Source organism: Mycosarcoma maydis, chromosome 10 (assembly GCF_000328475.2).
Source record: "Mycosarcoma maydis chromosome 10, whole genome shotgun sequence".
Taxonomy (NCBI): Eukaryota; Fungi; Basidiomycota; class Ustilaginomycetes; order Ustilaginales; genus Mycosarcoma; species Mycosarcoma maydis.
Genome location: NC_026487.1, coordinates 384,855 through 405,760, shown reverse-complemented (window position 1 = coordinate 405,760; position 20,906 = coordinate 384,855). Strand labels below are relative to the sequence as shown.

The following is a 20,906-nucleotide window of genomic DNA, read 5'->3' as shown; positions in this document are numbered from 1 at the left end:
GAGAGAGGAGAGCGAAGAAAGTCTCCGAATTCCGCGAAAAGCTTCCTCGTCACTTTGTGGACCACGATTGACCACCGCACCGTGCACCGTGCACATCAACGAGCAATGTTACATCGGTTGACTACAACAACAAATTGTGCGTGCAGGCACCGGTAACTCGGTTGGAATCCAAGGCCGGGTTTGTTCTTGACAGGCGCGCACCCATCGTCGCGGCTGCGAGCTGGCAACAGCAATAGTCACGAGTGGTGAAGTGAAGGCTTTGCGCTGTCATCTTTGCTTGCTGATTCGTGACTCGCTTCAATCAAGTTGTGTTGTTCGTGCGCATCACTCGTGACTGACCGACCTGTATTCAACATACGTGGTACGAGCGCGCCAAGCTTCCAGTTGTTCGCCGCAAACACCAGTGTTGCGCGCTTCCCTCTGAATCACCACTATCACCACCACATCAGTACTTTCCCCTCAGCATCATCGCAGCCACCATGTCACAAGCCAAACTCACCAAGCCTACTGTGCCCTTTTCTGAAGCACCTTGGATTCAAGGTCTGCCTTCGTCGATCTTCACCTCGGCGTCTCACGTTCAGCTTCGAGAGTGGGCTCGCAACTGGTGTGACGAAGTGCTGATCAAGCTCGGTGCCAAGTATGAGGAAGCCGGCGTCATCACCGACGATGAAGCTTACAAGCGAGCTGCCAAGGACGGTGTGCTGTTTGCCTTTGCTACGGGCGTGCACGTTGATCCGAAGATCGCCAAGATCGCTCAGAGCGTTGGTGTGGGATTGCCGTCCGGAATCAAACCGGAAGAATGGAACAACATCCATGACTATATCATTTGGGATGAGCTTAACCGATGTGCTAGTCCTGTGTTGATGGGATTGATCGGCGGACTGACTTATGGCTCTGGCCCGATCATGCACTTTGCCAGTGATGAGCAGAAACAACGTTGGTTGCCCGAGATATTTTCCGGTCGCAAGCGCATCTGTCTCGCTATCACGGAGCCGCTCGCCGGAAGCAATGTGGCCAACCTCAGCACGGAAGCAAAGCTGATCGAGGAGAACGGCAAGAAGTACTACTTGGTCAACGGTAACAAAAAGTGGATCACCAACGGCATCTACTCGGATTGGTTCACTACTGCCGTACGTACGTCTGGCAAAGCTGGTGAATCATCCGGAATCTCGCTGCTCATGATCCCGCGTGGGCCCGGTGTCACGACGAAACAGATGAAGATGCTTCCAGGTGGCGCCTCTGGTACAACGATTGTCGAATTTGACGATGTCAAAGTGCCTGTCGAAAACCGGATTGGTAAAGAAGGTGATGGACTTAAGCTCGTCTTCTTCAACTTTAACCACGAGCGTTTGACCATTGCGTTCACTGCGTTGCGATACGCACGCGTCTGCATGGAGGACACCATCGCGCACACGCGACGCAGGGAGGTATTCGGTAAAAAGCTCATCGAGCAGCCTGTGGTGCGTCACAAGATCGGACACATGGCTCGTGAAGTGGAAGCACTCCAGGCGTGGGTCGAAAGCATTGTTTTCCAGCAACTCAACTTGACCATTGCGCAGTCGAACCTCTTGACTGGAGGAACGTGTGCGCTGCTCAAGGCTCACGCGGGCATCGTGTTGGACAACGTGGTGAGGGAAGCGGTGCACTTGTTGGGTGGTATGGGACTCACGAAAGGTGGTACGGGCGAGAGGATCGAACGAATCTATCGTGAAGTCAAAGGTAAGTGGCTAGCTTTTGCAGCTCATTTTCTCTCGCGACACAACAGTATACTGACCCGAACCTCTGCTTGGTCATGCTACATCTGCGCGTGTCTCTGTTGCATCATACCTGTCTCGACATGGCCACAATCCTCAGCACTCACCGTTCCTGGTGGAAGTGAAGACGTAATGATCGACCTCGGCGTTCGTCAGCAGCTCAAGCTCGTTGGTCCTCAGAGCAAGTTCTGAGCAACGCCGGCGAACAAATCCGAAAACTTCAACGATTCTGTATCTTTTCAGCCGTATCTTGTAATAGCAACTTCTTGTCCCCCCAGCAACATGGACTTTGAGCGAATATTGACTAGTATCCCGATTCATGGTTCGTAGTTTAGCTTTCCGCTTCAAGTAAGCGGATCCGGTCCGTGATCTAATCATCAGTTTGTTGAAACATTCGACATCATTGCGTGTATATATATGCAATATTCATCACAAAGAACATCAAAGCCTCCTTAGCTCAGCGGTAGAGCACTTCACTAGTAATGAAGAGGTCAGTCGTTCGAGTCGGCTAGGAGGCAATTTTTTCACTTTTGTGATTTACGTTTTGGCACGTGTGTTGGGTTGCATTATTCGTGATTGTGATTGCAATTCACGATTTTGGTTGATTTAGTTTTTCGTGGTCAACTCGATTGGTTGGTGGGCAACCACGGTCAAGCATAAAACACGCATCGTTGGCGGTGGGTGGTGACCACTAGGTTCTGGTGATTGCAAAGGCAGCAGCGTTGGAATTTGGAGCGAGACAAGTGGATGTCAAAGGACGGACGGTTGTGCGCTGGACGGACAAGAAGCGAGCTAGAGAAAGATAATCCGCGGGAATTCGTTGATATCGATGTGATCTGCGCGTACAGGCGGGCTTTGTGCAGCATGTCGGGTTGATGCATGCGTGATGATTCTTGATTGCGTGGTTGTCTTTGATTCACGAGTCAATCACGAATGAGTGAGGTGCGAAGAAGAAATCGTGAGCCACGAGACCCTTGAACTAATCGTGAATTGGTTGAACCGAGGATTTGATTTTGATTATTTTGATTTTGATTCTGAATCTGATTGCATCAGCACGACATGCGACACTCACGACTCGCAGAACTAACTTTACGTTAGTTAATATTTGTCCGAGACGTTCCGCGGGCGAGCGACTGCGAGGAGTTTGGTGGCATCTGTTTCCTGCTGTTGATCTCGATTGAGCTGTTGACCTCCATCATCGTCAACGCCGCCAGTGTTTCCCTGAGATCGTCGTCTTGCAAGTACACGCAACATAGCTTGCCAGCTCCAACCCCCTGTTCCATCTTGGTTCAGACGCAGGATTCGGCATCATGTCGATCGACCAAGATCTCGCGCCGGCTGCTGATGCTGCTGATGCTGCGGCTTCGACTGCACCACCCAAATGCGCATGGGCAACGCTGCTTACTTCCGAACACCTCCTGCCGGGCGTCGTCGTCTTTGCGCATTCTCTGTTGGTGCAACACAAATCGCGCTTTCCACTGGTCATCATGGCAACGTCCACGCTTTCCGCTCGAGCACGGACGATGCTGACCAATATGCTTGCATCGTCGCGCATTATTGTTCGTGACATCTCGCCGATCTATCCGACGTCGACGGCTACCGGGCTGGCGTATACGAGGTTCAACGAGGTGTGGACCAAACTTCGAGCGTTTGAGTTGACCGAGTATGATCGGGTTGGTCTGGTGGATTCGGACATGCTGGTGCTTGAGAATATGGATGAATTGTTCAGCGAGGAGCATGTGTTTGGCTTGGGCAGAAACGAGGGCGAGGAATGGATTGGTGCGAGCTGGGCGTGTACGTGCAATCCGAATCGGATCGCTACGTACCCTGCCGATTGGACGCCGTCCAACTGCGGCTTTACTCGACAGTCGCTACCCGAGGCCGCATCCATCTCATCGGTTGTGCAACCGAGCGAGTCGACGGCGCGACCTGCCCGACTGATCAACTCTGGTCTAGTGATGCTCACGCCGTCGTCGTCGACCATGTCGGAAATGATCCAGCGCATCAACACTGATGCGCAAATCGCGCACTACCGCTTTCCCGACCAGGACTTCCTCGCCGACTTCTTCACGCGCTCCAACGGCAACCGCCACATCCGCTACCTACCCTACATCTACAACGCTCTCAAAAAACTGCGCTCCGTACACACCAACATCTGGTCAGATACACACGCTAAAAACGTCCACTACATCCTCGATAAACCCTGGACGCTCGGTCGACCAGCCACCAAGTCCAACGTCGACGCCAAAGATCCCGATGCAGAGATTCACGCTTGGTGGTGGAACGTGTTCGATCAACTCAAGTCGTCGATTCACCAGCCAAACAAGGGCACCATTCGCCTCAGTCAGATCGATTGGAAGGAATGCGTGGAGAAATACATGACCATGGACTAGACCACGTCTCAGACGTGCCATCATCACAATTACGATTGCTCAGTCTGACTTGCCGACAACCTCACGCCTGCTGGCATCCAAACACGCAGCAAGCCTGATTATGTCACCTTTGTACAGTACATGATACAATGGCAAGCTGCCTTTGTGTTTGTGTGCGACATGGCACAAGAATGTGTATAATTGCTGCTGTTCATGATGGATGCGACGTGATTCAAGTTGGACTGCTACGCTGCTTCGCCACCTTGGGCTGCGGACACAGACGCAGACGCGGATGCAGATGCAGACGCATGCGGAGCAGTTGGCACTGCCGCGGTAGCGCCGATGCTGTTGTTGCTAGCTACCAGCCAAGCGGGTCTCGCAGGCAACGAGGGATGTGCTAACCCTGCTAAAGATCCACTTGTCGGCTTGCTTGCGCTGATGCTGCTGACACTGCTGCCACCGCCACCGTTGGCAGCCAGTGTAGGGTTGGCACTGCTGCCAGTTCCGCTTACACCACTGAAGCTTGCGGAGCGAGAAGATGCATTCGAAGAGATCGAGCTTACGCTGACAGCGTCATCTCTTGTACCCCCACCGGCTTGGCTGTTGTTGTGCGCGCCGCGTCGCGAGCTGGCACGGCTGCTATTCCTCGAACCGGCGTAGCTGCTGGGTGTGTACGCGTTGACCTGCTGTCCTGATTGTACATAGTGCGGCGAGAAAGAAGATTGACCCATGGAATAAGCATTCAAGGCGGGTTGGTATTGTTGCTGCATTTGTAGCTGATGCTGATAGGGCAGTCCTACTTGATGCTGCTGCTGCTGCGGACCACGAAGTGATGCATTGTTCAAGTTCGACGTCTGCTGTGCCCAAGCGCCAATGCCGTTGACGTAATGCTCGTGTGTCACGGGATTCTGAGGTCGATTCGGGATGGCACCGCTGCTGATAGTTTGTGCGTTTCGAGCGAGAGTATACGGTTGTGCAGGCCGTTGGGCTGGGGCGTTGGGTGCAGTGGCCAGTGCTGGGAAAGCATCGGTTTCGAGGCCGGCTGGATGCCTGAGAGCGCCTCCCTGCGAGTAAATGGGCGTGGTGCTGCCTCGCGGATGGAATGCGGGAGCTCTGGACCTCAAGTTGGGATTTGAGTGCGATTGCTGCAAGAGCGTGGGATGGATTGGTGGAAAGTAGCCTTGCGCCACGTGAGTAGGCATGTCCATCGGGCTTGCTTGGTGTGGGCCGGCGCAGGCCAAAGGTAAAGCCGAGTGAGAGGTAATGGGTAGGGCACGGCTGAACTCGAGTTCGTCGTCGGTAAGATCGTTAGCCGAGTGCGGAGTGGGCCTATTTTTATTGCTGCTACGCGTGCGTTGCGACGAGGCGTCATGACTGGCACCAGAGGAGCTGGAGGAGGCAGGCTTCTTGGATCGAGAAGCAGCTCGTCTACCTGCTGTGGCGACTACAGGGCTGGAGGCGGCTGAGCTCGAGGGCGTGGAGGCGATTTGACTGTTGTCTTTGCAGGGATCGAGCGGAAGTGTGGACGAGGTGGGCGAGGTGGATGCGCTTATGGCCATGTCGCCAAAGATGCGGGCACGCGCAGCCTTGTAGGAAGCCTCCCTTTCCTCAAGCGTCATATCCTTGCGAGACTTTGTTTTGTCCGAGTCGGTGTTGTCATTGTCGGTGGAGCGGAGCGGAGAGCGGCGAATGCTGGAAGGGTCTCGATGCATGATCTTGAAAGCCGGCTTGGTTGCGCTCGATGCAGATGCCGAGGTTACGGCTGGGATCGGGGCGGGGGATGCGGTAGAAGGGGTGGACGCCGAGGAGCTGGGGGAGCTCACGTTGGTCTCTGACGTAGAGGAGGCAGCGAGACCGACGATGGTGGGATGCACGTTGGCAGGGTCTACACCGTCGCGATGGAGCAGGAATTGACGAGCTCTGTTGGAAAGGAGCGCCGAGGGATGCGAGGTGGATGACGTCTTGGCGAGCGTGATGCAATGGGTGACACGGTCAAGCTGATGCTGCAGTTGGAACTGGTCGGCACATCGATGGATGAGGAGACGCTGGTATGCGTTCATGGAGCCAAGTTCGAGGCTGGAGCGGGTGGAGTCGAGTACAAAGGCGGCCATCTGGTTCTCATACTGAATGAAGAAGATGCGATCGTCTCGTTTACTAATGGCCTGTAGGATGGTGTCATCTACTGTCACCAAATTGTCGGCTGGAGCGGCAGCGGCGCTGGAAGCTGGGCAAGCAGTTTCCTGTCTTGCGACGATGGAGAGAGATGGGGACTGATCGGATCGAAGAGCCGATGCAAAGGAAGCTTTGACGGGCTTGAGCGTGGAGTTGGCGGTGGATGAGTCATGAACATCATTGGCTGTGTGCAGAGAGGCAGCTGCCAGGGCACTCGATAGGGCGTCAGGCTGCGTCATGGTGGGCAGTAGAAAAAAGTGAGGCAAGGTTGGGACTGGGACCCTGTCGAGGGAGAAGTCTAGATGGGAAGACGAGTTGAGCCAAGGCAGTTGGGAACACGTCACCGAGTGGGAAACATGTCTGGCTTGGTCTTGGATGGGATTAGTGGCGGTCAGCAGAATGAGTGCTTGATGCGAAGCGGTGAGGCTAATCAGAAGGAGAGCAACGCTTGAGCAGTTTGAAAACGCAGGTGATGTCGTCGAGGGTGGTGAGGGTATGATGTAGCGCAAGGAAAAAGGAGCGCAAAAGTGGTGTGTGTGTGTGTGTGTGTGTGTGTGTGTGTGAGAGAGAGAGAGAGAGAGAGAGAGAGAGAGATTCAATTTGAGAAAGTCACAGTCACTCCCAATCACGAATCACGAATCACGAATCACGAATCACGAACCACGAACATCAAACAACGATCCGTGATTCAGTTAAAAAGCACATTCATTACCTTTCAAAATTCGTGATTCTAGGCCAACCAAAAAGAAAAAGAAAAAAAAATTGACTTGATACTCACGACACCAACTCGTGACTGAATCACGAATCAAGGAACGAACAAACGAACGAACCACGGCGTGCGCACGACGAAGCGTGAAACTACGAACCACGAACGGCTCGTTTTCACATAACGTACATATATATTTTTTATTCGCGTTTCGTGCTTCGCTGCCACAAGTGGTCGAGTGGCAACTAACTGTACATCGTGAATCGTGAATGTACTGTACGACCATGTGCACCTTCTTGCTGCTGTATCCACATGCTTCTCGTTCGACACGCAAGTGCAAGGTAGCGACACTGTGGAAGCAAGCAGGAACTGCACTTTACCCACTCCACACGCCTAGTTGTGGACTCAGAATGCGGGCCACAGTCACGAGTGAGTCCGCGTGGATTCTGCATCACACAACTTAACGAGGAACGCGGGACACGGAACACGAGACACGGAACACGGAAATATGGAGAGGATGTTAGACCGAGATAAAGTGTGCCGAGCCAGCTCACACGAGCATATCCGATACGTGACGGATCGATCTGAGCTGCCATCAACAAATCATGAATCACGAATGCACGCCGAAGGAAGAAAATTGGGAGCCAACAACCGTGAATCGTGAATGCAACTCATGACGCAGCAAACGTGAATACAATTTACGATTCGTGATTCTCTCTTTCTTCCTCTCTGCGATCTGATGACCAATATTTCGTGATTCCTGAATTCACGATTCACGATATATTCAGGATTTCTGCATTCGCAGTCAAAATCGTGATTCTACCGCCAACCAGAACCAGTCAAGAGACCGTCGACGACTCACGACTCGTGACTCGTGACTGCGACTAACCCATTCACGATTTGTGATTCACGATTTTGTGATTTACTCAAGATTCCTACACAGCTTGTAGCTCAGCGTGGAAGCTGTTGTCAAGTCACGAGTGCTTGGTCGTCTCCTCTGCTTCTAGTTCCATCTCTTTCCATCTCTACCATCTCAGATCGTCGCTGGCCATTCCTTCTCTTTCGTATCAGCCTTGGATTCCTCCATTCCTCCTTGTCGCTTTGCTTGGGTTGGTTCAGCAACGAATCTCGGCATCGGCGCTATCCTCTTTCCGTTGGCACCACGTTTCGGCCAGAATCAACTCCACGTGCCTACAGAAGGATAACCTGCAACATGGTTCCTCCGATATCTGTCGCTGATGCGTCCACCCGCAGCTCCATTGCCGTTGCTTCGGCATCAACCACTCCGTTAGCTGCCTCTTCGTCAAAGCATCCCTATTCACAAAAGTGGAGCTCAACATCGCCTCGGGCGAGTCATTTGCATCCATCAGCATCCCAATCATCATCAGCACTCGCATCTACATCATCATCGGCATCCCCATCAGTGTCAACCGCGTCCAGCACACATCAGCTTTACGCAGGCACACCATCATCATCATCATCATCGTCGTCGTCATCACTACCACCATCATCCTCATCACTCGCTCCTCCATCCCTAAACGCTCCTACCTTTGTCTCTCAGTCTTTGATACATGATTATCATTGCCAGTCCCGGCCAGAGATCCTCTCGTCAGCTAGACTCCTCGTGCCCCAAGCCGGTCGACTCTCACCGCTCGCCAACCAAAAGCGACTGGCGGCTGCACACCAAGTTTCTCCTCCTGCCTCCTCGTCTCGCAAATCACGACTCGATCCACACCTTCAACCTTTCGACACTGACCTTGGCGCCGCTTTTCGTCCTCCATCGCCTTCATCAGCGCCGCCTCTCACCATCTCCTACCGCTGCTGTCCTGAGCTCCCCCACCTAGCCAGCTGGTCGGCTCTTCTCGAGTCGCTACCTAAACAGCCAAAACGTCTCAACCAACCCTCACTAGCATCACAAACCCCCGAAAGCACACCCGCTCCCTCATCCATCTCGACCCATCCATCGTCCCCTCTCACATCCGACCACCCGGATCTTGCCGCCTCCTCTCTAACAGAAGCTACCAGCGTAGCTGCACCCGACGCAGCCTCCTCGTCCGCCGTTGGAACTCCTCAGCTTAACCCACCCAAAATCAATGCTTGGGGCACACCCAAGTCCTGGGCCGACACCCTCGTCCGCAATGGCTCCAATTCGAAAGCTCCCATCGGTATCAGCGTCAACGTCGGCCACGACTACGCTTCGTCCGCCTCCGACGTTGACTCCCCTTCCGTCGCACGCTCCCCCAAAGCCATCAACGGCAAGAAAGCGGCTCGCAAGTCGGGCGCTACTCAAGCCAAGCCCACCGTCATGAGTCTCGAACGTCTGCTTGCAGATGCACACACTCGCTTCGACGCTCCCGTCACCCACCCTCGCGGTCTCGTCAACAAGGGAAACTTTTGCTTTGCCAACGCCATTCTCCAGACGCTCGTCTACTGTGCACCCTTCTACAATCTCTTCAACCTCGTCGCAAACCAAATTTCCGCCGACTTTGGAAACGCCACCCCGCTCATGGAGGCCGTGATTCAGTTCTTGCGCGAGTTTCTCCCCGTCGATTCCTCCACATCGCTCGACGCACGCCACCCCGGACAGGACGGTTTCATTGCTGCCGCCTCGGAACCATTCGTCCCCGAATTTGTCTACGATGCCATGCGCCTCAACAAGCGCTTCGACCAGATGCGCCGGGGTCACCAAGAGGATGCCGAAGAATTTCTCGGCTTCTTCCTTGACACGCTCCACGAGGAGCTCATCTCGGCGCAGCGTCGATCCGCCCTCAAACTAGCACAGTCAGCCAGCGCTCCCAACGGTCTGCTTTCCAAGATGTCGGACGACGAGAAGAAGCTCAACGGTGTATCCGATGACGATCTCAAGCGGCTCGGCGTACGCGTCGGCAAGGACGCTGCCTCGGCTGATGCTGTCGGTCTCGGTCTCGATGCTGCGTTTGACGAGGACGACATTGTCGAAAGAGAAGTCATGCGTCCCGTTAGCCCCTCGGAACAAGGCTGGATGGAGGTGGGTCAGAAGGGAAAAACTGCCTACACACGCACCACCTCGACCTCCGAGTCACCCATCACACGCATCTTTGGTGGCAAACTTCGCAGCGTCCTCAAGACTCCTGGTGCCAAGGACAGCGTCACACTCGAGCCGTATCAGCCGCTGCAGCTCGACATCCAGCCTGCACACGTACAGTCGATTGAAGATGCGCTTCTCCATCTCACCGAGCCCGAGACCATCCCAGGAGTGTGGTCGCCTTCGCGCTCTGCCCAGGTGGATGCTACCAAGCAGGTCTTTATCGAGTCGCTTCCGCCTGTCCTTGTTCTTCACCTCAAGCGATTCATCTACGACGAGATTGGAGGCGTACAAAAGAGTCAGAAGCCGCTTTCCTACGGAAGCACGCTCGAGATTGCCCCCGATGTGCTCAGCCCCGCGATGCGCTCGCAGCCTCGGCCACGGTACCGCCTGTTTGGTATCGTCTACCACCACGGTCGACACGCTTCGGGCGGTCACTACACGGTGGATGTGCTGCGACAGGATGGGCTCTCGTGGTTGCATATCGACGACACCTTGTTCTACAACGTGGCTACTGAGCACGTGGTGCGCAACGCAGCCTCGACCAGCAAAGATCATGCTCATGATGGTCTCGCCTATCTGCTTTTCTACCGGCGTGAGCTGGCTGGCGAGGCAGAAGCAGCATCGGCACCAGCGCCTGCACCGGCGGCTGCACAGCCAAACGCGGTGTGCGACTCGACGAAATACGCGCTCCCCGATGCGCTGTTCGGCAACCGCGCTCCTCTTGCCACCCGCACACCTGCACGCAAGCCTGCACCGGCTAAGCGCACACTGCACAACTCGGTGCAAGGCGCAAATGCCAACCCAGGTTCCGCAGCTTCGCCCGTCCAACCTCATCCCAAGCTCGGCGCATCTGCACCGCAGTGCAAGCCCGCCAGAAAGGCTGTGCCGGGCTGGGACCGTTGAACCACATCTCCAGTCCGCCTCCTCACTCGCGCTCAGTGTCTCGTCATTCTAGTCTATTGCAATTCATCCGCATCGCATCAGCTCCTCACGCGCGTTGGGTCTCGGTCGCTCAATCATTGCTTCGTGTGACGATGGAAATACTCGATTGCATTATACGGTCCGAAGGCGAGATCAAAGTTTCATGCAGACAGAAGCAGAGAGTGTCAGTGTATCATACTGAGAAGCGGGTCGAGGGATGCGGAGCGGTTAGGATTCCGCATCGATTGGGGTTTGGTTTGCTGGAGCCGGGGTGTCGCCCATGGGGGCGGAGGTGGATTGGTCTCCACCGCGGCCGTACTGGTCTCCTGGGTATTTGGCGTTTGACGTTTCGTTCGAGGGGGGTGGAGAAAAGTCGAGCGAGACGGTGGACGGGTTTGTGGGTGGTAGCGTAGCGCCAGGGGCCGGAACCGCAGGTTTGGTGGGGTCCGGTAACGGCGTGTCTTCCGGATCGGCGGTCGAGGTGTCTTGAGCAGTCATTGTGGTGCCAGAGCCAGAGCCTGTGGTTGGGGTTGGGGTTGGGGTGGATGCATCATCAGACGGTGTGGCTGGAGTGGGCGCAGCGGGAGCAGTTGGTGTGCTGCCCCCAGCCGAACTACTCGGAGCATCCCAAGCTCGCGGAATCAACGCCACGGGTAAGATCCACGTCGCACTCAAAACCACGCCCTGACCCTTGTTAAAGCCCTTGATGGTATCCCAGCTCCAGCCAATAAACGTGCTGATGTAGCCCGTGGTAGGAGCGATGGCCTTCAAGATGGTCACCACGGCGGCAAAGCTAGCCGGCAAGCCAGCGGGGACGTTGTTCAGGATGTAGTTCAAGCACTTGTTGATCAAGTTGGCGATCTTCTCAGCTTCATCCACGTCGCCGTCGAGAGAGTCGAGCACTGGCTGTGGCAGGTACAAGTTGTAGCCCCACCACGAAGCGTGGAGCGACACTTTGGTGGAGCTCGGCACCCACACACGTTTTGCCCCGCCATCTGCAGGCATAGTGGGCGTGGACGCGTCACTGTTGGCAGGCGTGGATGTCTGCTTCTTTCCCCATGGCATCCAGCTCGGCCACTTGAGCTCGAACGAAGTCGCACCGAAAGCGGTACTGTTGGGATCGGTGTAGGCGGACAAGGAGAGGTAGTTGGGTGCAACTTTGCTTGCTCCATTTCCCAGAGCGGAAGACGACTGTTTGTGACGCAACCCTCCCGAAGAAGCCTTCCCGACGAGGTTGTCAAATCTGTACTTGACTCCCGCACCGATATCATCAAACAGGCACTGGGTGTTACCGTTGAAAAAGTGGTTCTTCTCCAACTCCTGTGTAGGGACCACAACGCTCTTGGCGAGTTCAACGGCGGTGCAGTCGATATCGCACGAAAGCGTGATAGCGTTCCACAGGCCATCGTCTTGCAGAGCGCCGGTGCTGCTGGTAGATTTGGTTGAGAGGGTCGATCCAGTTTGACTGCCAGGCGTACCAGGAATACGACTCCACCCAGCACCGGCAGGCAAACCATCGAGGCTCGACCAAACCGTTCCCACTCCTGTCCAGCTTTCTTCTTCGGCCCTGCGACGGACGACGGTGCCAGAAGGAGCGAACGAAGCCGCAGCGCGATTGGCTTGTTTCTTTGCCTCCACTGCTGCCGCCTGAGCCCTGAGCTTATCGCAGTTCATGATGCTCGTATCTGAGATGTAATCGATCAAATCGGCGTTTGAAACGCGACTGAAGAAGGGAGGACCCGGTTTGAGCATGGAAGCGATCTTCTGAGCGACCTCTTCCGGAGTGAGCTGCTTTCCAGCGATTGAAAAGGCCTCGGACGAAGCAGAAGACGCACCAAAGCCACCAGCAGTACCCGTAGAAGCAGACGAGGCAGGACCATTGCCTCGTGTAGGAACACCGGGGTATCCATGACCACCGGTAAAGATACGCGATTTAGGAGAGAGGAAAGCCGAGACATGAGGGTTCTCCGCCAGTCGCACCGTCTTTTTGTGAGGCGAGACGTGAGGACTGCCCGCCTGCTGCGCGTTGAAAGAAGGCTTCTTGGAGATGCCTGGCATGATTTGCAAGTCGTGGGCCTTCGGGTCCAAGTGGAGAGATGTGAAGCCGCCTTGTACTAGGAGGCAGTGTTTAGCCAATTTGTTCGCACGCGAACAGGATGAGTGCAATTGCAACGATGGTGATCGACAAGCGGCTTGATCAGGAATGCGGACGAGGCAAAGTATGAGTGGATAGAATGGTGGTGGTATAGTAGAAGCAGGCTCGGGAGGGGCGATGAGGACAAGGACAAGAGATAATGGCAAAGATCCGGGAACGGCGGAGCTTGGATGGACGCAGTATATATCTAGCAAGTCACGCATGTGGCTGGAAGAGACTCCGCCTTTAAGGAGCGCTCATCCAGCCTGAAACAGGAGAGACAGTATTCACGATACCGAGTCGACTACTGAGGCAGCAACGTCTACAATCGCTTGCTGATCAGCGCCGAGCGGCATCAAGCAAGCATGCGTGGCTGGGACAACTTTTCCAGACACAGTTCTGATCGACGCTGCAGTCACGCTCTGCATGATTTCCATCAACGCCTACAAGGGGAGCGAGCTTCAGCCTTTACCGCGTGGAGCAAAGCCGTGTGAATGTCGGCCAAAACTCTACTTTCCAACGGGCTTGGCAGCGTTTTAAAGCCCAATGCGCTCGCTAGCGCTTGACCGACAGCATGACTCTCTTCTAGCCAACGTTGCTAACACGCTCTCAGCATCTCGAGACTCTTCACAGCACAATACTCTCGGACGCCTGGTGCACACCGAGCTAGACGCACGCCTTCGAGGCATTCATGATCAGCATGAATGACAATCATGCGGACGCGGTCGTGGGTGAAGAAAGATAGTAGTGTCGCGTCTTGACTTGTTTGATGCTCATACGACATGCGGTGGTATCCTTAGACTCTACTCTTGTTGCAATTGGCCGTGTGACGTTGGCGCGAAGGCTAGATGCACAGAACGACGGCGAGTGTTGCAGGGGAAAAAGCACTCGAAGGGCTAGAGTCAAGTATCTTGAGCTTGATTCTACACTGCAGGGCGGAGTTGAACCAGCGCATAAACCACGATGGCCCCTCACCCGACTGCTCCGGCTCGATCTCTGCCATCGGCCCAAAGCTCCGTACTTGTTCTCATCGTTGAATCCACCCTGATCGATGGTCGATGATCGATGTTCGATGTTCGATGCTGCTTAGCAAGACTAAGCTTTGTTTTGAACCAAGTACGTGTGCTGCGTGTCGGTTCAGACGCGTGCGAATCTGGACAGTTGCTTGGTAGTATGCACATCACCCCTAAACCAACACGAACGTGGTAAGGCCGTGGGCGACTGTGGCGATCCGTTTTTCCGTCGCTTAACCTCGTGCCTTGGTGCTTCGCAGTACAAATTCCGCATGAAGGCAGCGCGCGTTTGGCCGAATTTGGAAGGTCAAACCAACCGTAACCGTCAACGTCCAAGGCTGTACAACCACGAACTCGGCACAGGAAGGCGGGACACGCGTCACGGGACGTGAGAAACCCAAGCCAATGTGAGATCGGAATCTGTCGACACGATAAATGCGAGGCGTAGCGACATGGGCTGTTGGCATGGAGGCTCTACACTTTGTGCTGGGTCAATCACGAATATGAATCGTGAATGGAACGCAGCCTCAAGGCTCGCTCAACTTGGACCTAGCTCATTCACAGTCAAAGGCGGATGAACAGATCATCGGCACACGATACCCTCATCGACACTGCCGCTGGCTTGCTCGACGGATGGACTCAGTTGTGCAAAGTGGAGTTGTGAGCTAAAGACGGTAAATGGAACAAGAATCCCTTGCGTACAATTCGCGGTCGCAAGAGTTCGAGAAGCAAAGCTCTACATCACCCAAGTGTAAGATACATCTAGAACTTGTAAACCTGATCAGCCTGGTAGCCCAGCTTGGCAAGCAGACCCTTCAATTCGCCCTGGCTACCCTTAGGGCCCTTTTTACCGCTGATAGCCTCAACCTGGGGAGGAGGTCCGCAAACAAAGATCTTGGCCTTGTCGGCCAACTCGGGCTGCGGCAGGTGCTTCTTGACCAGGTCCTCGGTCACATATCCCTCGAAACCGTTGAAGCCCTTGGGAAGCTTGTCGAGGCCGTAGATAATGGTGAAGCGGTCATCCTTCTTGGCCAGTTGATCAAACTGTTCGCGCAGCAAAATATCCTGTTCGGTCTTGTTCGAGTAGATGAGCGTGACCTTGGTTTTGTCCGACGGGTTCGAGGCAATATCCTGGATGACCTGATACATCGGAGTGATGCCAGACCCACCGGCGATCATACCAATTGACTCGAACTCGTTGGCCTTGTACGCGAACTTGGCGATGGGGCCCTTGATGCCGAGCTTGTCACCAGGCTTCATCGAGTGCATGTAGGTGGTCATCTTTCCGCCGGGGTACTTCTTGACGAGGAAGTCCATGTGACCGACTGTATCGGGCGAAGTAATAGGGGTGTAAGGGCGAATCACATCCTTGCCCTGGTCGTCCTTGAGACCGTCACCGACAGCCTTGACGACCACCGCGGAAGCAACGCCCATCCCAGGCTTCTTGCCCTCCGGCAACTCAAAGATGAGCGTGGCCGAGTCATGGTTGTACGGCTTGATCTCCTTCAAGGTGAACTCGACAAACTGGTCCTTGTTGAGAGCGCCGCCCTCGACAGCACCCTTGGCCTGGTCGACAGCCTCCTTGCCCTTCTCTTGGATCTTGTTCGATACTTTCTTGGGGTCATCAAAGCCTCCGAGTCCGTACCATGCACCAATACCCGCAACACCACCGAGAGCAAGCACCAGAGGAAGGTTCGAGCCGCCAGAGGACTTGCCAGCCTCGGTAGCGTACTGGCGCACAGCTGGCGCCTGCGATCGCAGGCTCGAGCGAGCCGCGTGGCCGAGCGAAGACGAGAGGACAGGTCGGATGAACATCGTGTATGTAGGTTAGCGATGATGAGGATCTCTAAAACGGTCAGATTGGGATGAGCGAAGAGTTGTGGAAGGGACAATTCAAGCACCCCCGGAACGTAGGCTGAGATGACCTCTTCGGATGGCAGCCATCTTCGTGCTTTCCTGATGAATTCTGGATTCCCTCGCTGGATTCACGATTGGCCATCAGACGGCCATGGAGCACGATCGCTTCTTCGATGACAAGTGGAGGATTCGTGATTCGTGATTGTTTACAAAAATGAAAATTCACGTCATTCCGCTCCGTGATTTCGCTTCTTGGCCAACTGTAGCCAGGTCCGTGCTTTGAGCAACACCTCCGATCGCGCTTTGTCTTTGTCTTTTTTTTTTTTTTTCTTCTCCTCCCTTGTTTTTGTGGCGGCGGCTTAGTCAAAGTTGGTGAGCATGCTGAAATTTAACACAGCAACCCTACGACCGCGCCCGTTACGCCTACCGAGTCCACAGAGAGGGGAAAAAAAGGAAACTGAGAAGAAGGAAACACGAAAGGGTCTTGGACATGTACATTTAAGTCGTGCCAACGTCGTCTCGCTCATTCCCCCCGGACAAGCATTACTATATAGCAGTTCAGCCTCTTCAGCAAACATGGCTGCAGCAACGCTCATTCGCAAGGCGCTGCCACAACTTGATGACCCCGTGGTCGACTATCTGGACGGGTACATCAATGATGCTGCCGACGACCCTACCGAGAACCTCTTTGAGTCTGTGGTGAAACCGATGCTCGAATCGGCTTGCATCTCGGATCCTTCTTCCTCGAAACAGGTACATGATCTGCTTCCCAGGCTGCTTGAGCTCATTCAGTCAAAGCTTTCAGACGATGCTGGCGTTGCCAACGCCTCTGGTCTCACCCGTCTCGACAAGGTCGTCGATATGCGCAATACGGAAATGTCACGTACATCCGGCTTCGATTCCGCCGGCGGCGTAGATATCGCGCTCGGAACTACCAAGCAGAACCGTTCCACTGTCGACGTCAAGAAGCTCGAAAAGCAGGAGGCCAAGACACGTGCCAAGCTCGCCAAGCGTGCGCAACGCGATCTATACGAATCGAGTAAGCTGGTGGAGCAATCCAGGCAGCAGGCGAGCTACGAAGAGCTTTTCCTCAAAGTCAACCCGCTCGAAAGCATCGGAAACAAGGGCAAGAACAAAGACATTCATCTACCCAACATCGACGTCAACTTTGGCAGCAATCGCATCCTCTCCAACGCTACGCTCACAATCAAGGCTGGACGCAGGGCTGGTCTTATTGGTCGCAACGGTGTGGGCAAATCCACTCTGCTGCGCAACATGGCTTTGCGAGAGATCCCCATCCCCACGCAGATCTCGATCCTCTACGTCGAGCAGGAGATCGTCGGTGACGATACGTCGGCCATTGAGAGCGTTCTCAAGGCCGATGTGTGGCGAGAGAAGCTGATGCAGGAGGAAGCCGAAATCAATGCCGAGCTTCAGAAGCTCGAGGAATCTGCTGCAGCTGCCGTTGCTGCTGCCAATGCCGCCGCTGCTGCGCAAGCAAGTGGCACTGATGGCGACGACGACGCTGCTGCTACTGCTGGTCTTTCACGTGGTTCGGCAGTCGACATGCCGACGCGACAACGTGAGATCAAGCGAGAAGAACTCTCGTCTCGCCTCGGCGAAGTGCAAGCCAAGTTAGTCGATATGGAGGCTGAAACCGGTCCAGCACGAGCCGCATCGCTGCTCAACGGTCTTGGTTTTAAGACGGAGGATCAGTCGCGCGCAACAAAAACCTTCTCCGGTGGTTGGAGGATGCGTCTGGCGCTCGCACGTGCCCTGTTTTGCAAACCGGACTTGCTCATGCTCGACGAGCCTTCGAACCATTTGGACCTTAATGCTCTCGCCTGGCTCGAAGACTATTTTGTCAACGACTACCAAGGCACGCTGTTGGTCGTATCGCACGATCGGGCGTTCCTCAACCGCGTCGCCACGGACATTATCCATATGCACAGCGAACGGCTAGACTACTACAAAGGCAATTTCGACCAATTCTACCAGACGCGCGAAGAACGACGTCGCAATCAGCAGCGCGAGTACGAGGCGGTGCAATTGCAGCGTGCACAGCTGCAAGCATTCATCGATCGATGGAGGGTGAATGCCAACCGTGCCGCGCAGGCGCAGAGCAAGATCAAGCAGCTCGAAAAGCTACCCAATATCGAACCTCCCGAAGACGACGATGTGGTACACTTCCGTCTACCCGAGACGGATAAGTTGCCATTGCCTTTGCTCCAGATCAGCAACGTCACGTTTGGCTACCGACCGGAACGGCTCTTGCTCAAGAATGTCGACTTTGACATTACGCAGCAATCGCGTGTTGCGGTAGTCGGTCCTAACGGTGCGGGTAAGTCGACGCTGATGAAGTTACTCATGGGAGAGATCACGCCTTTGCAAGGAGACCAGAAGCGAAACAGTCGATTGCGTGTCGGATTCTTTTCGCAGCACCATATCGATCAGCTCGATCTGAACGCGAATCCAGTGACGTTTCTCGCGTCCAAGTATCCTGGCAAGACCGAGCAGGAGTACCGTTCGCACCTGGGCGCTTTTGGAATCAAAGGCATGACTGGGCTTCAGAAAATTGCTACGCTGTCCGGAGGTCAGAAATCGCGTGTCGCCTTTGCACACATCTCCATGATGCGTCCGCACGTCTTGCTTCTCGACGAACCTACGAACCACTTGGATACAGAGGGTCTCGATGCGCTCTGCGAGGCTATCAAAAAGTTCAACGGCGGCGTCATCTGCATTTCGCACGACGAAACTTTCATTCATAACTGTCTCGACGAGTTGTGGGTCGTCGACGACGGAAAGGTCGAAAAGTTCCACGGCGATGTCGCAGAGTACAAGCGCATCATCTTGTCCAAGAACAAGGATCGCGCCGCTCGCCCTTGAGCCCAATTTCAGCGTCGCTCAATGTCTCAGTAATGCAGAGTTCTAATCCCGCCTCTCCACACACTGTGAAATCTATCAACATGTACATTCACGATTCGTGTGTGGCCAAACCTGAAGCAAAAATGTTCCCGAGTGCGCCACTTGCGCTTGATCCGTGTCACTGTTCAGAACGTCAGATCGTCAGAACGTCGCACTAGCATTAGCACAACTCGCCACACCACCGAACAGGTTTAATGGCCAACTGGTAAAGTAGAAAGTCCACCTGCCCATCTCGCGACACGTCTGCGCCAAACCCTCCAAGTCGAACAACTCGCCGATAGGCATCCCCCACATCGCCAGAAACGTTTCGTGCAGCATGCACTCTCCCTGCCTCGTAGGTCTCGCCTCGAACGCTGGGCTGTCACCGGCAACCGCGGCAAAGTGATTGTTCCACATGAATTCCTTCATCTCTTCGCCCTGTTCAACGCCTGCAAATGCCATTCCCCCTTCAGGATTGGACCAATCAGCTCGTTCGGTTGGGTTCAGAGAATAGTACCTCGCCGTGAAGCCGGATCGGATGAGCAAGATGTCACCACGACGCAAGCTGACGTTTTGATGTTTGGCCGTGGCGATGAGATCGGCGACCGTGATCCTGAAACCTGTGCATGGATCGTATCCTTGGCCTCCACCATAGCCAGACCAGTGCGACCATTCATAGTCGTCACGCTTGACATGATCTGTTCCGTGATGCGAAAGGTACTCAAACACATCGAGCAACACACCTCGACCGCAAATGCCGTGCTGTGCAAGATGATGGATGCCGAGCGCGTTGCGCTTTTTCGCCTCGTCCGAGTTCCAACATTGCGGATCGGCTGGTTGAGGCGAATGGTCGTCAAACGAGTCTTGAATGCTCGCACGCGATGCACCTCCATAGAAGACGTTGAGCGGCATGTGACCAAAGTGACGGAAGCCGTCCCATTGCGAGCCGCTCTGCGTATTGAGTTCGAGCATCTCATCGCTGACGGGCACCTTGGTGTCTTCGCGTACCGTCACGTCCGGGTTGGTGGCTCGAATGCTGGCGACATAGGCATCGCGAGGGTCGGTATAGGCCGCACCGCCTTTTCCAAACGGCTTGTGCGTCAGCGCTTTACGCCGAAAGAAAGGTTCAGCGGGGAGGTGAACGGGCCAGTTGAGCGATACGGTGCGCCCTACCTTGATCTCGTCCTTGGCTGCCCGAAGAATCACGGACTCGGTAAGCAGATTGATGGTGCCCAACTGATCTCCACGACCCCACACGTCCCATGCACACCCAGGCCATCCGCCTTCCGATGGAAGCTGACGGTAGTCTGGTAGTGTCGCAGTAGCCCATTTCTCCTCTGAGGAGGTGTTCGCTGGCTTGTTGGTGGAAGATGAAGAAGAGTGCGGGGGGGTCGAAGACGATAAAGCACTCAGTAGGCTGGGTGCCTGCTTGGCTGACGAGGTGGCCAATCCTAGCTGAGACGCAATTGCTGCCAGACGTCGACGAGCGTGGAGTGGCGACTCGTACTCTGCCAGACGACGACGTGCCTGCAGCGGCGATTCGTATTCGTACCACGCCTTTCCGGACGATTTGTCGTTATCGGAAAGTGCATTCTTGGTGGACAGCGCCATAGCTTGGAGGAGACCTGCGGTCTGAGTTGCAGCAGCATTGCGAGCCGAATTGGCTGTTTTGGTGACTTGGCGTCCAGCTTCGATAGCGGTCTCGGCGCCCTTCTGAGCGGCTTGCGAGGATGCTTGTGCTGCAAGACCGCCGAAGCGGCTGGCGATGGAAGCGATGCGTTGGCGATTCGATTCTTCTTCGTGTAGCTGTGTGCAATCATCGCCGTTTGCGGGCGAGGCAGCAATGGTCGCACCTTTCTTGTCCGAGTCGACCATATCGTTTGGTCGCCCAAAGCCCTAGTTGCTGTGAACGTGGTTGTGAATTGAACGAAATGCGGGGTGACTCCGAGCAAAGGAATCTAAGGGTGGTGTTGGGGGCAGAGATGTGGTCGCGGGAAAGGGAATAG

At 54.8% G+C, this 20,906-nt stretch overlaps 8 protein-coding genes and 1 non-coding gene across 9 annotated transcripts; 5 read left to right on the top strand and 4 right to left on the bottom strand.

Annotated features, from left to right (window-relative positions):
- Nucleotides 1-479: 479 nt before the first annotated feature.
- On the top strand, nucleotides 480-1,946 carry UMAG_10665 (uncharacterized protein; the record flags this gene model as incomplete). The annotated part of the gene is made up of 2 exons (XM_011392036.1): nucleotides 480-1,719; nucleotides 1,855-1,946. The coding sequence occupies 2 exons, from the start codon at nucleotides 480-482 to the stop codon at nucleotides 1,944-1,946; spliced, it is 1,332 nt and encodes a 443-aa protein (XP_011390338.1).
- A 254-nt stretch (nucleotides 1,947-2,200) lies between these two features.
- On the top strand, nucleotides 2,201-2,272 carry UMAG_16067. Its single transcript has one exon. It is a non-coding gene; the product is annotated as a tRNA-Thr (tRNA).
- A 792-nt stretch (nucleotides 2,273-3,064) lies between these two features.
- On the top strand, nucleotides 3,065-4,147 carry UMAG_03779 (uncharacterized protein; the record flags this gene model as incomplete). Its single annotated transcript, XM_011391927.1, has 1 exon — nucleotides 3,065-4,147. The coding sequence occupies one exon, from the start codon at nucleotides 3,065-3,067 to the stop codon at nucleotides 4,145-4,147; it is 1,083 nt and encodes a 360-aa protein (XP_011390229.1).
- Nucleotides 4,148-4,371: 224 nt separating this feature from the next.
- On the bottom strand, nucleotides 4,372-6,537 carry UMAG_03778 (uncharacterized protein; the record flags this gene model as incomplete). Its single annotated transcript, XM_011391926.1, has 1 exon — nucleotides 4,372-6,537. One exon carries the CDS (start codon nucleotides 6,535-6,537, stop codon nucleotides 4,372-4,374), a length of 2,166 nt encoding a protein of 721 aa, XP_011390228.1.
- A 1,680-nt stretch (nucleotides 6,538-8,217) lies between these two features.
- Nucleotides 8,218-10,974, top strand: UMAG_03777 (mRNA-binding ubiquitin-specific protease UBP3; the record flags this gene model as incomplete). The annotated part of the gene is made up of 1 exon (XM_011391925.1): nucleotides 8,218-10,974. The coding sequence occupies one exon, from the start codon at nucleotides 8,218-8,220 to the stop codon at nucleotides 10,972-10,974; it is 2,757 nt and encodes a 918-aa protein (XP_011390227.1).
- A 246-nt stretch (nucleotides 10,975-11,220) lies between these two features.
- On the bottom strand, nucleotides 11,221-13,050 carry UMAG_03776 (uncharacterized protein; the record flags this gene model as incomplete). Its single annotated transcript, XM_011391924.1, has 1 exon — nucleotides 11,221-13,050. One exon carries the CDS (start codon nucleotides 13,048-13,050, stop codon nucleotides 11,221-11,223), a length of 1,830 nt encoding a protein of 609 aa, XP_011390226.1.
- Nucleotides 13,051-14,901: 1,851 nt separating this feature from the next.
- UMAG_03775 (cytochrome-b5 reductase) lies at nucleotides 14,902-15,954 on the bottom strand (the record flags this gene model as incomplete). Its single annotated transcript, XM_011391923.1, has 1 exon — nucleotides 14,902-15,954. The coding sequence occupies one exon, from the start codon at nucleotides 15,952-15,954 to the stop codon at nucleotides 14,902-14,904; it is 1,053 nt and encodes a 350-aa protein (XP_011390225.1).
- A 618-nt stretch (nucleotides 15,955-16,572) lies between these two features.
- On the top strand, nucleotides 16,573-18,882 carry UMAG_03774 (putative positive effector protein GCN20; the record flags this gene model as incomplete). The annotated part of the gene is made up of 1 exon (XM_011391922.1): nucleotides 16,573-18,882. The coding sequence occupies one exon, from the start codon at nucleotides 16,573-16,575 to the stop codon at nucleotides 18,880-18,882; it is 2,310 nt and encodes a 769-aa protein (XP_011390224.1).
- A 180-nt stretch (nucleotides 18,883-19,062) lies between these two features.
- On the bottom strand, nucleotides 19,063-20,775 carry UMAG_10664 (uncharacterized protein; the record flags this gene model as incomplete). The annotated part of the gene is made up of 1 exon (XM_011392035.1): nucleotides 19,063-20,775. One exon carries the CDS (start codon nucleotides 20,773-20,775, stop codon nucleotides 19,063-19,065), a length of 1,713 nt encoding a protein of 570 aa, XP_011390337.1.
- Nucleotides 20,776-20,906: the final 131 nt, after the last annotated feature.